Raw genomic sequence first — 13,713 nt, 5'->3', positions numbered from 1 at the left:
TGGTTCTCCCCAGACCTGACTGCCCTTAACCAACACAAAAACATCCTATGGCGTTCTGCATTAGCATCGAACAGCCCCCGTGATATGCAGCTGTTCAGGGAAGCTAGAAATCATTATACACAGGCAGTTAGAAAAGCCAAGGCTAGCTTCCTGCAACACTAACTCAAAAAAGTTCTGGGACACTGTAAAGTCCATGGAGAATAAGAACACCTCCTCCCAGCTGCCCACTGCACTGAAGATAGGAAACACTGTCACCACTGATAAATCCACCATAATTGAGAATTTCAATAAGCATTTTTCTACGGCTGGCCATGCTTTCCACCTGGCTACTCCTACCCCGGACAACAGCACTGCACCCCCAACAGCAACTCGCCCAAGCCTTCCCCATTTCTCCTTCTCCCAAATCCATTCAGCTGATGTTCTGAAAGAGCTGCAAAATCTGGACCCCTACAAATCAGCCGGGCTAGACAATCTGGACCCTTTCTTTCTAAAATTATCTGCCGAAATTGTTGCCACCCCTATTACTAGCCTGTTCAACCTCTCTTTCGTGTCGTCTGAGATTCCCAAAGATTGGAAAGCAGCTGCGGTCATCCCCCTCTTCAAAGGGGGGGACACTCTTGACCCAAACTGCTACAGACCTATATCTATCCTACCGTGCCTTTCTAAGGTCTTCGAAAGCCAAGTCAACAAACAGATTACCGACCATTTCGAATCTCACCATACCTTCTCTGCTATGCAATCCGGTTTCAGAGCTGGTCATGGGTGCACCTCAGCCACGCTCAAGGTCCTAAACGATATCTTAACCGCCATCGATAAGAAACATTACTGTGCAGCCGTATTCATTGATCTGGCCAAGGCTTTCGACTCTGTCAATCACCATATCCTCATCGGCAGACTCGACAGCCTTGGTTTCTCAAATGATTGCCTCGCCTGGTTCACCAACTACTTCTCTGATAGAGTTCAGTGTGTCAAATCGGAGGGTCTGCTGTCCGGACCTCTGGCAGTCTCTATGGGGGTGCCACAGGGTTCAATTCTTGGACCGACTCTCTTCTCTGTATACATCAATGAGGTCGCTCTTGCTGCTGGTGAGTCCCTGATCCACCTCTACGCAGACGACACCATTCTGTATACTTCCGGCCCTTCTTTGGACACTGTGTTAACAACCCTCCAGGCAAGCTTCAATGCCATACAACTCTCCTTCCGTGGCCTCCAATTGCTCTTAAATACAAGTAAAACTAAATGCATGCTCTTCAACCGATCGCTACCTGCACCTACCCGCCTGTCCAACATCACTACTCTGGACGGCTCTGACTTAGAATACGTGGACAACTACAAATACTTAGGTGTCTGGTTAGACTGTAAACTCTCCTTCCAGACCCATATCAAACATCTCCAATCCAAAGTTAAATCTAGAATTGGCTTCCTATTTCGCAACAAAGCATCCTTCACTCATGCTGCCAAACATACCCTTGTAAAACTGACCATCCTACCAATCCTCGACTTTGGCGATGTCATTTACAAAATAGCCTCCAATACCTTACTCAACAAATTGGATGCAGTCTATCACAGTGCAATCCGTTTTATCACCAAAGCCCCATATACTACCCACCATTGCGACCTGTACGCTCTCGTTGGCTGGCCCTCGCTTCATACTCGTCGCCAAACCCACTGGCTCCATGTCATCTACAAGACCCTGCTAGGTAAAGTCCCCCCTTATCTCAGCTCGCTGGTCACCATAGCATCTCCCACCTGTAGCACACGCTCCAGCAGGTATATCTCTCTAGTCACCCCCAAAACCAATTCTTTCTTTGGCCGCCTCTCCTTCCAGTTCTCTGCTGCCAATGACTGGAACGAACTACAAAAATCTCTGAAACTGGAAACACTTATCTCCCTCACTAGCTTTAAGCACCAACTGTCAGAGCAGCTCACAGATTACTGCACCTGTACATAGCCCACCTATAATTTAGCCCAAACAACTACCTCTTTCCCAACTGTATTTAATTTTAATTGATTTATTTATTTTGCTCCTTTGCACCCCATAATTTTTTATTTCTACTTTGCACATTCTTCCATTGCAAAACTACCATTCCAGTATTTTACTTGCTATATTGTATTTACTTTGCCATCATGGCCTTTTTTGCCTTTACCTCCCTTCTCACCTCATTTGCTCACATTGTATATAGACTTGTTTATACTGCATTATTGACTGTATGTTTGTTTTTACTCCATGTGTAACTCTGTGTCGTTTTATCTGTCGAACTGCTTTGCTTTATCTTGGCCAGGTCGCAATTGTAAATGAGAACTTGTTCTCAACTTGCCTACCTGGTTAAATAAAGGTAAAATAAATAAATAAATAAATAAAATTAACGTCACTGCGTTAACATGAGCGCACCCACGTGTACTACGGAACAGAGTGGATTTACGTGTTGTCAATTCTTGGAGACGCGTAAAATTGCAATCTTGTATTTAAAATGAATAATTCGTCTGTAACATAAATAGTCATATTTACCAATAACAGCTTTATCGTCTTCTCTCTCCTCTTCACAGCAAACCAATGTGCAGTTGGCATCCATGTTTGTTGTCAGTCAGCGGACCTTAAAAAAACAAAACGGAAATATATTCACCCTCTACACACACACACACAAAAACCAACAGCGACACCCGATGGCGAGGAGTGGTACTGCAACTCATTAACACGGTGCGCTGATAGGAGTGTAGCGCCACCTACAGAGTCTGGGAGTAGAGGAAACCTCCAGCCACCGCACCCCCTCCCTGAGAAGACCCTGTTTTTGGGGGGTAAAACAAAACCTACATTTAGATTATTTCAAAGTAACTAAATGGAGTCGTAGCTATTTAGCTGTGTTGTTGTCTGTGTCCTTTTTGGAGGGGGGGGGGACATCAACCATCTATCTCCAGCCACCGCACCCCCTCCCTGAGAAGACCCTCTTTGGGTTAAAAACTAAATTTAGATTCGTTTAGATAACAACATGGAGTCATAGCTATTTAGCTGTGTTGTCTGTGTCCTTTTTTGGACGGGGTTTTAACCTAGTCGGACAACGGGTGTCCACATATTGACTATGAGCACCCGGAGAAGCGTTATAGCGGTCCATGAAGAGCCGTCTAGCCGTCGGTAGTCCTCCTTCTGTCCGGTCTAGTGGACTTGATGAACTCCGTCCGTCCACCCTGACCCGTGGAGTAGCACCGACAACACAAACAAGGTAACCGACGGCTAACATTAGCATGCTAGCTTAGACTGTTTATTTGTATTATATCATCATGTTTATTGTTTTATTTATGTTATATCAATGTTGCATTTTTTGCTTTGCTGCTTTCTAGGGGATGAAACTTGACAGCTGTTAATAATAATAACGTTAAGCAAATCTATCTAGGTAGTTAGCATTAGCTAATAATAATAGGTAGTTAGCATTAGCTAATAATACTAGGTAGTTAGCATTAGCTAATAATAATAGGTAGTTAGCATTAGCTAATAATAATAGGTAGTTAGCATTAGCCATTAGCCATTGTAGCCGTACACCTAAGCGAGCAAACATATTAATTATACTTCGATGAGCTGATGTTGTTCTCCTTGGTTGTTATTATAAACAAAACAAAAAATGTCGGTCGTGCTAGCTAAGCTACTTCACCGCAAATCGCTGTGTGTTACACTGTTATTTCTTATAACAGAGCCTTTCTCAAAAGTTAGCAAGTAGCTAACTAGCTAGATAACTGGATATTCAGTTGCTGACTTGCTAGTTAGCTTGGCTTTGATTAGTTTAGCTTGGCTTAGCTTGGCTTAGTTTGGCTTAGCTTAGTTTGGCTTAGCTTAGTTTGGCTTAGCTTAGTTTAGCTTGGCTTAGTTTAGCCTGGCTTAGTTTAGCTTGGCTTAGTTTAGCTTGGCTTAGCAATGATAGTATTCACCAGACTGGGGAGGGGGAGAGTCTCTCTGATCGGCTTGGCTAACAGATATCACAAGTTATTTAGTTCGATAGCTGTCTAGACGTCAAACTGTACAGTTTCCTTGCATGTACTTTGACTAATGTCTTCGCATAGACATACTGGCTTTCATTTCACACATGTTTAACATATTCTCATCAATATCGTTACTAGTTCCCCACTTTCACTTAACCGTGAAATAGCCTATGCAATAACTTCAACAAGGCATCTATTATCTATTTCTTAATATATTCAACGAATTAATTGTGATAACTAGTGTAGCTACTGCCCTTCTACAGCATGTAATATTCAAAGCATTGACCGTAGTCTACTGTAATGTCCCCTCCACTGACAGTCAATTTAAAGATAATTTATTATTAATCAATCAAAGATTTTTGTCAGGAAGATTACCTCAAGAGGACTTAATTTTCCTCATATTTAACAGATTTTTTTTTACAACCCTGTTTTTCCCTCCCCCCTTTCCTCCCTCCCCCCCTTTCCTCCCTCCCCCCCTTTCCTCCCTCCCCCCGTCCTCCCCTCCCTCCCCCCGTCCTCACCTCCCTCCCCCCGTCCTCCCCTTTCCTTCCTCCCTTCTCCCTCCTTCCCCTTCTCTCCCCCCCTCTCTTCTCTCCCCCTTCTCCCTCCTACCCTCCCCCTTCCCTTCTCCCCCTCCCTTCCTCTCCCCATCCCTTCCTCTCCCCTTCTCCCCCTCCTTCCCATTCTCTCCCCCTCCTTCCCCTTCTCTCCCCCCTCTCTCCTCTCCCCTTCTCCCCCTCCTTCCCTGCAGGTCATGGACTTCCCGGGCCACTTCAACCAGGTAAAATGCAATCAACTTTATGATTTCTGTCAGTAAATGAAAAAGAAAACGCTCTAACAATAAAGTGTATTGTTTTCATAATAACATAATATAAGACCATTTGGCAGACACACGCACGCACGCACGCACGCACACACACACACACACACACACACACACACACACACACACACACACACACACACACACACACACACACACACACACACACACACACACACACACACACACAGAGAGACACACACACACACACACACACACAGAGAGACACACACAAACACACACACACACACACACACACACACAGAGACACACACACACACACACACAGAGACACACACACACACACACAAACACACACAGAGACACACACACACACCTTTATCTGAAGCGACTTAAAGTAGCGCGTTCCTACATTTTCACATGTACACGTGGCCTCAGCGGGAATCGAACCCACAAGCCGTGCTCTAGCTAGCGACTGAGCCACACGTGATTCATATTGTTATTATAGGTCTTCCAGCAGCTGAACTACCAGCGCGTCCACAGCCAGCTGTGTGACTGTGTCATTGTGGTGGGCAGCCGCCATTTTAAGGCCCACCGCTCAGTGCTGGCGGCTTGCAGCACTCACTTCAGAGCCCTGTTCACCGTCGCCCAGGGAGACGCCAGCATGAACATGATACAACTGGACAGCGAGGTGAGGATGATTACGATGTGATGACGGGTGATGAGGATGATGAGTAACGGTTGATAAAGATGATGAGTCTATAACAGGGGTGATGAGGATGATGCATCTAATGGGTGATGAGGATGATGAGTTTATTACAGGGGTGATGAGGATGAGTTTATAACAGGGGTAATGAGGATGATGAGTAATGGTTGATGAAGACGATGAGTCTATTACAGGTGATGAAGATGATGAGTTTATAACAGGTGTGATGAGGATGATGAGTCTACAACAGGGGTGGTAAGGATGATGAGTCTACAACAGGGGTGATGCGGATGATGAGTTTATAACAGGGGTGGTAAGGATGATGAGTTTATAACAGGGGTGATGAGGATGATGAGTCTACAACAGGGGTGATGAGGATGATGAGTTTATAACAGGTGATGATGATGAGTCTACAACAGGTGGTGATGATGATGAGTCTACAACAGGTGGTGATGATGATGATGGTGATGATGATGTGTTACTGCAGGCGGTGATGATGATGATTCTACAACAGGTGGTGATGATGATGGTGATGATGATGTGTGTTACTGCAGGCGGTGATGATGATGATTCTACAACAGGTGGTGGTGGTGGTGGTGATGATGATGATGGTGATGTGTTACTGCAGGTGGTGACAGCGGAGGCGTTTGCTGCCCTGGTGGACATGATGTACACCTCCACCCTGATGCTAGGAGAGAGCAACGTGATGGACGTGCTGCTAGCTGCCTCTCACCTCCACCTGAACGCCGTAGTCAAGGCCTGTAAGCACTACCTGACCACCCGCACCATGCCCATGTCCCCGCCGGCAGACCACCGGGCCACACAACACCGCCAACACACCCACGCAGAACAGCAGAGACTCAGGCAGCAGCAGCAGGCAGCCGCCGAGTTAGCCGCTAACGCTAACCTAGCCGCTAACGCTAACCAAGAGGCTAACGCTAACCTAGCGGCTAACGCTGCTACGTCCAGGCTCCAGCGGTCGTTCCTGCTGCAGCAGCTGGGTCTAAGCCTGGTGAGCTCTGCCCTGGGCGGGGTGGAGGAGGATGGGCTAAGGGGTGGTAGCGATGGTGTTAGCATTAGTGGTGTAGTGGAGCACAAAGCTTCCTTCCCCATTCGACGCTTCCACAAGAGAAAGCCCTCCCTGAGCTTTAGCCTATCTGAGGACAGGCCCAGGCAGAGGCCACGCCCCTCCGGAACCCACGGGGATGAGGAAGTGGGACTACTCTCCCCCGACTCCCACAAGACGGGGGAGGAGGCCAGACTGGACGCGGCGATCACCGGCCTAGTAGGGGGCGTGTCCCAGGATGACTCCCAGATGCCCAGCCAATCGGACGGCGGACGCTGCGAAGGGGAGGAGCAAGGGATGGTGGAGGAGGGGGGTGTGGGGAAGGAGTCCCTGGATGGAGGGAGTCACCATGGTGATGGGGTGGAGGTGAAGATAACGGAGGAAGAGGAGGAGGAGGAGGAAGTACGGGAGCAACAGGGACAGGTAATGACATTTCAACAGGAAATACTTCATTTGCATCCCAAATATCCCCTTATTCCCTCTATAGTGGACTACTGTTGACCAGGACCCATAGTGCACTACTGTTGACCAGGACCCATAGTGGACTACTGTTGACCAGGACCCATAATGCACTACTTTAGACCAGGACCCATAGTGCTCTACTGTTGACCAGGACCCATAGTGCTCTACTGTTGACCAGGCCCAATAGTGGACTACTGTTGACCAGGACCCATAGTGCTCTACTGTTGACCAGGACCCATAATGCACTACTTTAGACATGGGCTCATTGCTCAGGTTATAGGGTGCCATTCGGGACGAATACTTCCCCATTTAAAGAGCAATCTATGAAACAACTGTCTAGTATTAATTAATCTTTTACCTTTGGTTAAATAAAGGGTTTAAACCCAACCTTGGATAAAGTAATGGATCATATCCTGTTGTCCTCCTTCATGTCTGTCTCTCTCCTCCTCTCTCCTCCCCTATCTTCTCCTCCTTTCCTCTCTTCTCTCTTCATCTCCTCCTGTTCTTCTTTCCTCTCCTCTCTCCTTTCATCACTCCTCCTGTCCTGTCCTCCTCTTCTCCTCCTCTCTCTCCTCTCCCCTCCTCAATCTTCCTCTCTCCTCTCCTCCTCTACCCTCCTCTCCTCTTCTCTCTCCTCCTCTCCTCTTCTCTCTCCTCCTCTCCTATCTTCTCTCTCCTACCCTCTTCTCTCCTCTCCTCTCCTCATCTCCTCCTGTATCTTCTTCTCTCCTCTTCTCTCTCCTCCTCTCCTCCTCCCCTCCTCTCCTCCCCTCCTCCTCTCTCTCCAGGTGGTGGTCAAGTGTGAGCCTCTGAGCTCCCCAGAGCCAGCTGATGACATCACCATCCGGGGTAGCGACCAGCTGGGACCTGGAAGAGGAGGAGGAGGGGAGGAGGAGAAGGTAGAACTGAGCCCACAGAGCAGCGACCGTAGTCTCTCCTCCTCTGACCAACAGCTTCTTCAACCCAGTTCCCAGCTCCTGCTCAAAGGCGGTCTCGGTAGTGGGATTGGCGGTGGTTTTGGTAACCATCTTGATGGGAAGTCTGGTTTTAGAATTTCTAGCTTCCTCGGCGCCAAGGTCTTCGGAAGCGGGGGGTCGGGGGTCGATGCCGGGGACGACGACCTCCTCAACACGACGACCGGCGAGGCGATGGCAGCGACACATGGCTTCCTGCTGAGCCCGGAACACTCTGGAACCAATAACTCCGCCTCGATGCTCCGTCCCGGGTCGGCCAACCACCTGCACCTGCTGGGTGGCGACGGTCTCGGGGGATTCTCTACAGACGCCGATTCGCTCTTCCTGCGTCCCCTGCATGACGGACTGGGAAACTCCAGAGGGTTCCCAGATCCATTTTCTCTGGACTTCCAGCGCTCCAGCCTGGGTCTGCACTCCCTGGCCCGCGCCTCTCGGGGGAGCTCCCTGGGCTTCCCTGGATACCGCCGCATCGCACCTAAAAACGACAACGTGGGCGGAGGAGGAGGAGGAGGAGAAACAGGGGTCGTTCATCTCCAAGACGCCCTGTCTTCCTCCAGTCTTGGGGAAGGGGGACCCCTGCTTCTGAACGGTTCGGGAGGTTACGAGTCAGGCCCACCCACCTCGTCCTCGTCCGCCCCACACCCTCGCCCCCAGCTGACCCGTGCCTCTGCCGACGTCCTCTCCAAGTGTAAGAAGGCCCTGTCCGAACACAACGTCCTGGTGGTGGAAGGAGCCAGGAAGTACGCCTGCCGAATCTGCTGTAAGACTTTCCTCACTCTGACCGACTGTAAGAAACACATCAGAGTCCACACTGGGGAGAAACCGTACGCCTGCCTCAAGTGCGGCAAACGTTTCAGCCAGTCGTCTCACCTGTACAAACACTCCAAGACCACGTGTTTACGTTGGCAGAACAGCAACATGGCCGACGCACTGATGTAGATGCTTCGATAGGGGAGGGGGGAGGGCAGAACAGCAACATGGCCGACGCACTGATGTAGATGCTTCGGTAGGGGAGGGGGGAGGGGAGAACAGCAACATGGCCGACCCACTGATGTAGATGCTTCGGTAGGGGAGGGGGGAGGGCAGAACAGCAACATGGCCGACGCACTGATGTAGATGCTTCGGAGGGGAGGGGGGAGGGCAGAACAGCAACATGGCCGACGCACTGATGTAGATGCTTCGGAGGGGAGGGGGGAGGGCAGAACAGCAACATGGCCGACGCACTGATGTAGATGCTTCGGTAGGGGATAGATGTGATCACTGTCGGAGGGGGGGTGAACGGTATCCAGATTTTAATACCTTTATATCATCGTTGTGCCATACCGGAGCTATACGGTATTACTGCGAATTAATGGAAGAAAAAAAATAAATAGCCAAATTAGCGGTATGCTAACACTATGGGGATTCCCATAGTGGATGCTAGCTAAATGCTAACGAGTCAAGCGTTTCAGCCTGTACAAACACTCCCACCTGCCTACGCTGGCAGAACGGCAACATGCCTTACTGTCTGTAGGCTGGCCTGGTAGGTAGGGTTGAGCTGGATTGGGAAATTCCTGGGAAAATTTAATTTTTTGAGACCAGTGGGAGGCCTAGAACAAAACCGACATGTTGGTGAAAGTCTCTCACCTCTCCACAAATTAGTCTCTAAGCCAAACTGTTGGGACACTACAGACAGAAGTTGGCAGATCTACTTTTGCCCGACTTCAGACGGGGGGGGACGGGGGGGGGACGCTTGTTGGGCCCAGGACGCTTGTTGGGCCCAAGACGCTTGTTGGGCCCAGGACGCTTGTTGGGCCCAAGACGCTTGTTGGGCCCAAGACGCTTGTTGGACCCAAGACGCTTGTTGGGCCCAAGACGCTTGTTGGTCCCAAACCGTTCGGGGAAACAAACAAACGCTCAATCTCTTTCACTGCAGATGCAGAAGTGTGACATCAGAGGATGCGATGGATTGATACAAAACAACAGATATCTCATGCTTATAAACGGACAGATTTGTATGAGGATTTTTTATTATTATTATTATTATTATGCTAATTAGATCGAAGGGTTAATAGCCTCAAAGCTAGAAACAAACACTTACAGTAGCGTGTAGAAACTATGGGTGATCCCAGCGGGAATCCAACCCGCAACCCTGGTGTTACAAGTGCCATGTTCTACCAACTGAGCCAAACAGAACAATTTGATAGGGGTGATCGCTTTAGAAAATTGAGTCTAATTTAGGAGGGGTGGACTCCCAATTTCCTCATGGAACCATGTTGTGTTCCTGTTGGAACCATGTTCGGAATGTTTCTGAAACAGGACTTCAGATTCAGAACAGACCTCAAGCTGAAACCTGGCTAGAGAGATTCAGAACGGTCCTGAAGCTGATGCCTGGCTAGAGAGATTCAGAACTGTCCTGGAGCTGAAACCTGGCTAGAGAGATTCAGAACAGTCCTGAAGGTGAAACCTGACCAGGGAGATTCAGAACAGTCCTGAAGCTGAAACCTGACCAGGGAGATTCAGAACAGTCCTGAAGGTGAAACCTGACCAGGGAGATTCAGAACAGTCCTGAATCTGAAGCCTGGATAGGGAGATTCAGAATTAGGGGAATTGTGCAACACTAAACCTGGAGATTGGCTTGGAGAGGAGAACAGGGATGTAAAGGAGAGAGGGTGGACTAGCCTCCACTCTTAGCCTTACAAATAGATCTGGGACCAGGCTAAGAGGGGGACCACTTCCTGTTATGGTTCTTTACAAACAGATCTGGGACCAGGCTAAGAGGGGGACCACTTCCTGTTATGGTCCTTTACAAACAGATCTGGGACCAGGCTAAGAGGGGGACCACTTCCTGTTATGGTCCTTTACAAACAGATCTGGGACCAGGCTAAGAGGGGGACCACTTCCTGTTATGGTTCTTTACAAACAGGTCTGGGACCAGGCTAAGAGGGGACCACTTCCTGTTATGGTTCTTTACAAACAGATCTGGGATCAGGCTAAGAGTGGACCACTTCCTGTTATGGTCCTTTACAAACAGATCTGGGACCAGGCTAAGAGTGGACCACTTCCTGTTATGGTCCTTTACAAACAGATCTGGGACCAGGCTAAGAGGGGGACCACTTCCTGTTATGGTCCTTTACAAACAGACCTTGGACCAGGCTAAGAGGGTGCACCTTTTTGAATGAAACACCCTATTCCCTATATAGTGCACTACTCTTGACCAGGGCCCATAGGGTAGTAGTTCACTATATACAGGGCATTTGGAAAGTATTCAGACCCCTTGACGTTTTACACACTTTGTTTCATTACAGCCATATTCGAAAATGGATTTAATTTTTTTTTTAAATTCATCAATCTACACACAATACCCCACAGTGACATCACAATACCCCACAGTGACATCACAATACCCCACAGTGACATCACAATACCCCACAGTGACATCACAATACCCCATAGTGACATCACAATACCCCACAGTGACGAAGCAAAAACAGTTTTTTAGAAATGTTAGCAAATGTATTAATTTGGTAAATTCAATTGATTGATTGGACATGATTTGGAAAGGCACACACCTGTCTATGTAAGGTCCCACAGTTGACAGAGCAAAAACCAAGCCACGAGGTCAAAGGAATTAAAGGCACTTAAAGGACTCTCAGACCACGAGAAACAATATTCTCTGGTCTGATGAAAGCAAGATTGAACTCTTTGGCCTGGATGCTAAGAGTCACATCTGGAGGAAACCTGGCATCATCCCTACGGTGAAGCATGGTGGTGGCAGCATCAAGCTGTGGGGATGGTTTTCAGAGGCAGGAACTGAGAGACTAGTCAGGATTGAGGGAAAGATGAACAGAGCAAAGTACAGAGATCCTTGATGAAAACCTGCTACAGAGCACCCAGGACCTCAGACTGGGACGAAGATTCACCTTCCAACAGAACAACGACCCTAAGCACACAGCCAAGACAAGGAGCCAAGGAGTGGCTTCGAGACAAGTCTCTGAATGTCCTTGAGTGACCCAGCCAGAGCCCGGACTTGAACCCGATCGAACATCTCTGGAGAGACCTGAAAATAGCTGTGCAGCGACGCTCCCCATCCAACCTGACAGAGCTTGAGAGGATCTGCAGAGAAGAATGGGAGAAACTCCCCAAATACAGGTGTGCCAAGCTTGTAGCCTCATACCCAAGACGGCTGTAATTGCTGTAAAGGGTCTTATGTAAATGTGATATTTCAGTAGTTTTATTTCATTGCCAAAATGTCTTAAACCTGTTCACGCTTTGTCATTATGGGGTAATGTGATGTCATTATGGGGTGTTGTGATGTCATTCTGGGGTAATATGATGTCATTATGGGGTATTGTGATGTCGTTATGGGGCATTGTGATGTCGTTATGGGCTATTGGGATGTCGTTATGGGCTATTGTGATGTCGTTATGGGGAATTGTGATGTCGTTATGGGGAATTGTGATGTCGTTATGGGCTATTGTGATGTCGTTATGGGGCATTGTGATGTCGTTATGGGGCATTGTGATGTCGTTATGGGGCATTGTGATGTCATTATGGGGTAATGTGATGTCATTATGGGGTATTGTGATGTAATTATGGGGCATTGTGATGTCATTATGAGGTATGGTGTGTAGATTGATGAGAGAAAAAAAAAACAATTGAATCCATGTTAGAACAAGGCTGTAACAAAATGTGTAAAAAGTCCAGGGGTCTGAATACATTCCGAAGGTGCTGTAGGTTATAGGGTGGACCCTTATCCCGTCTCCTCACAGGACAATACATTAGAAATGTACATATTTCACATTTTATGTGGCTTTTAACACTTTCCTCTGCAAGGGGACATCCAATGAAACCATTGCCTTTTTATATATAACTAGAGCCTGGCGTGTCTCCTGGTCAGGTCACATGATCGGGGATAACTCTGGGGCCCCAGTTAACTATAACACAGTGTTGTTAGTGACTATATGTCGTGGAACAGTTTGGTACGGTATCTGTGCTTCTTTAAATGTCATTTTTTAAATCGATACATCTAACACTTAACAGTCTTTAGTCAATAGTTTATTTTTATTTTTTTAAATGACGATTAACGCCGTAAAAAAAAAAAGAGCTTTGACTGCTAATAAGAAGGTTGGACTGCCGTGCTTCTGTGTTTCCATGGCGACGTGTTGGCCCAGTGTCTTGTTGCCGTAACGTTACTGTACTGAGTTGTGTTGTAGTTGACTGACTGACTGACTGGGCAGAGAACAACCTGGCTGTTTGAGACTTGCTTAGTGTGGATGGGTTGCCAGGCAACTAGTAGGCACCTTCAGGCTGTGCGGTCTTCACACTGTTACTCAGTCTGTGTTAAACTTTAAAAGGTTTTTGGTTTTTGCCCAGGAAGATCCTATGACCAGTATCTATCTATCCTACTGTCTCTAACTGACCAGTAACTATCTATCCTACTGTCTCTAACTGACTAGTATCTATCTATCCTACTGTCTCTAACTGACCAGTATCTATCTGTCCTACTGTCTCTAACTGACCAGTATCTATCCTACTGTCTCTAACTGACCAGTATCTATCTATCCTACTGTCTCTAACTGACCAGTATCTATCTATCCTACTGTCTCTAACTGACCAGTATCTATCTGTCCTACTGTCTCTAACTGACCAGTATCTATCTATCCTACTGTCTCTAACTGACCAGTATCTGTCTATCCTACTGTCTCTAACTGACCAGTATCTATCTGTCCTACTGTCTCTAACTGACCAGTAACTATCTATCCTACTGTCT

The 13,713-nt window shown here is 47.8% G+C and overlaps 2 protein-coding genes across 2 annotated transcripts in view; one reads left to right on the top strand and one right to left on the bottom strand.

Moving 5' to 3' along the window:
• LOC116371697 (DNA-directed RNA polymerase I subunit RPA49-like) overlaps nt 1-2,670 on the bottom strand; it is a 32,295-nt gene extending 29,625 nt beyond the window's left edge. Inside the window, 1 exon segment of the mRNA XM_031820594.1 lies at nt 2,510-2,670. Within this exon segment, the coding sequence (XP_031676454.1) occupies nt 2,510-2,573 (64 nt within the window). The 5' untranslated portion in view covers nt 2,574-2,670.
• Nucleotide 2,671: 1 nt separating this feature from the next.
• Nucleotides 2,672-11,352, top strand: LOC109886598 (zinc finger and BTB domain-containing protein 5). Its single transcript, XM_031820593.1, has 5 exons — nt 2,672-3,218; nt 4,721-4,750; nt 5,262-5,444; nt 6,088-6,948; nt 7,776-11,352. The coding sequence occupies exons 2-5, from the start codon at nt 4,724-4,726 to the stop codon at nt 8,898-8,900; spliced, it is 2,196 nt and encodes a 731-aa protein (XP_031676453.1). The 5' UTR covers nt 2,672-3,218; nt 4,721-4,723; the 3' UTR covers nt 8,901-11,352.
• The last annotated feature ends 2,361 nt before the right edge of the window (nt 11,353-13,713 follow it).

The sequence above is a fragment of the Oncorhynchus kisutch genome, unplaced genomic scaffold, assembly GCF_002021735.2.
Source record: "Oncorhynchus kisutch isolate 150728-3 unplaced genomic scaffold, Okis_V2 scaffold3549, whole genome shotgun sequence".
Classification (NCBI taxonomy): Eukaryota; Metazoa; Chordata; class Actinopteri; order Salmoniformes; family Salmonidae; genus Oncorhynchus; species Oncorhynchus kisutch.
Note: the sequence above shows the minus strand (reverse complement) of the source record. Positions and strands in the feature narration are given on the sequence as shown.

What these genes read in the sequence shown, in the direction of transcription:
- LOC109886598 (XM_031820593.1), top strand. Translation starts at nt 4,724, where the DNA reads ATGGACTTCCCGGGCCACTTCAACCAG. An exon ending in TCCCGGGCCACTTCAACCAG is followed by an intron (nt 4,751 to 5,261) that starts GTAAAATGCAAT and finishes TTGTTATTATAG; the next exon opens with GTCTTCCAGCAGCTGAACTA. An exon ending in TACGGGAGCAACAGGGACAG is followed by an intron (nt 6,949 to 7,775) that starts GTAATGACATTT and finishes CTCTCTCTCCAG; the next exon opens with GTGGTGGTCAAGTGTGAGCC.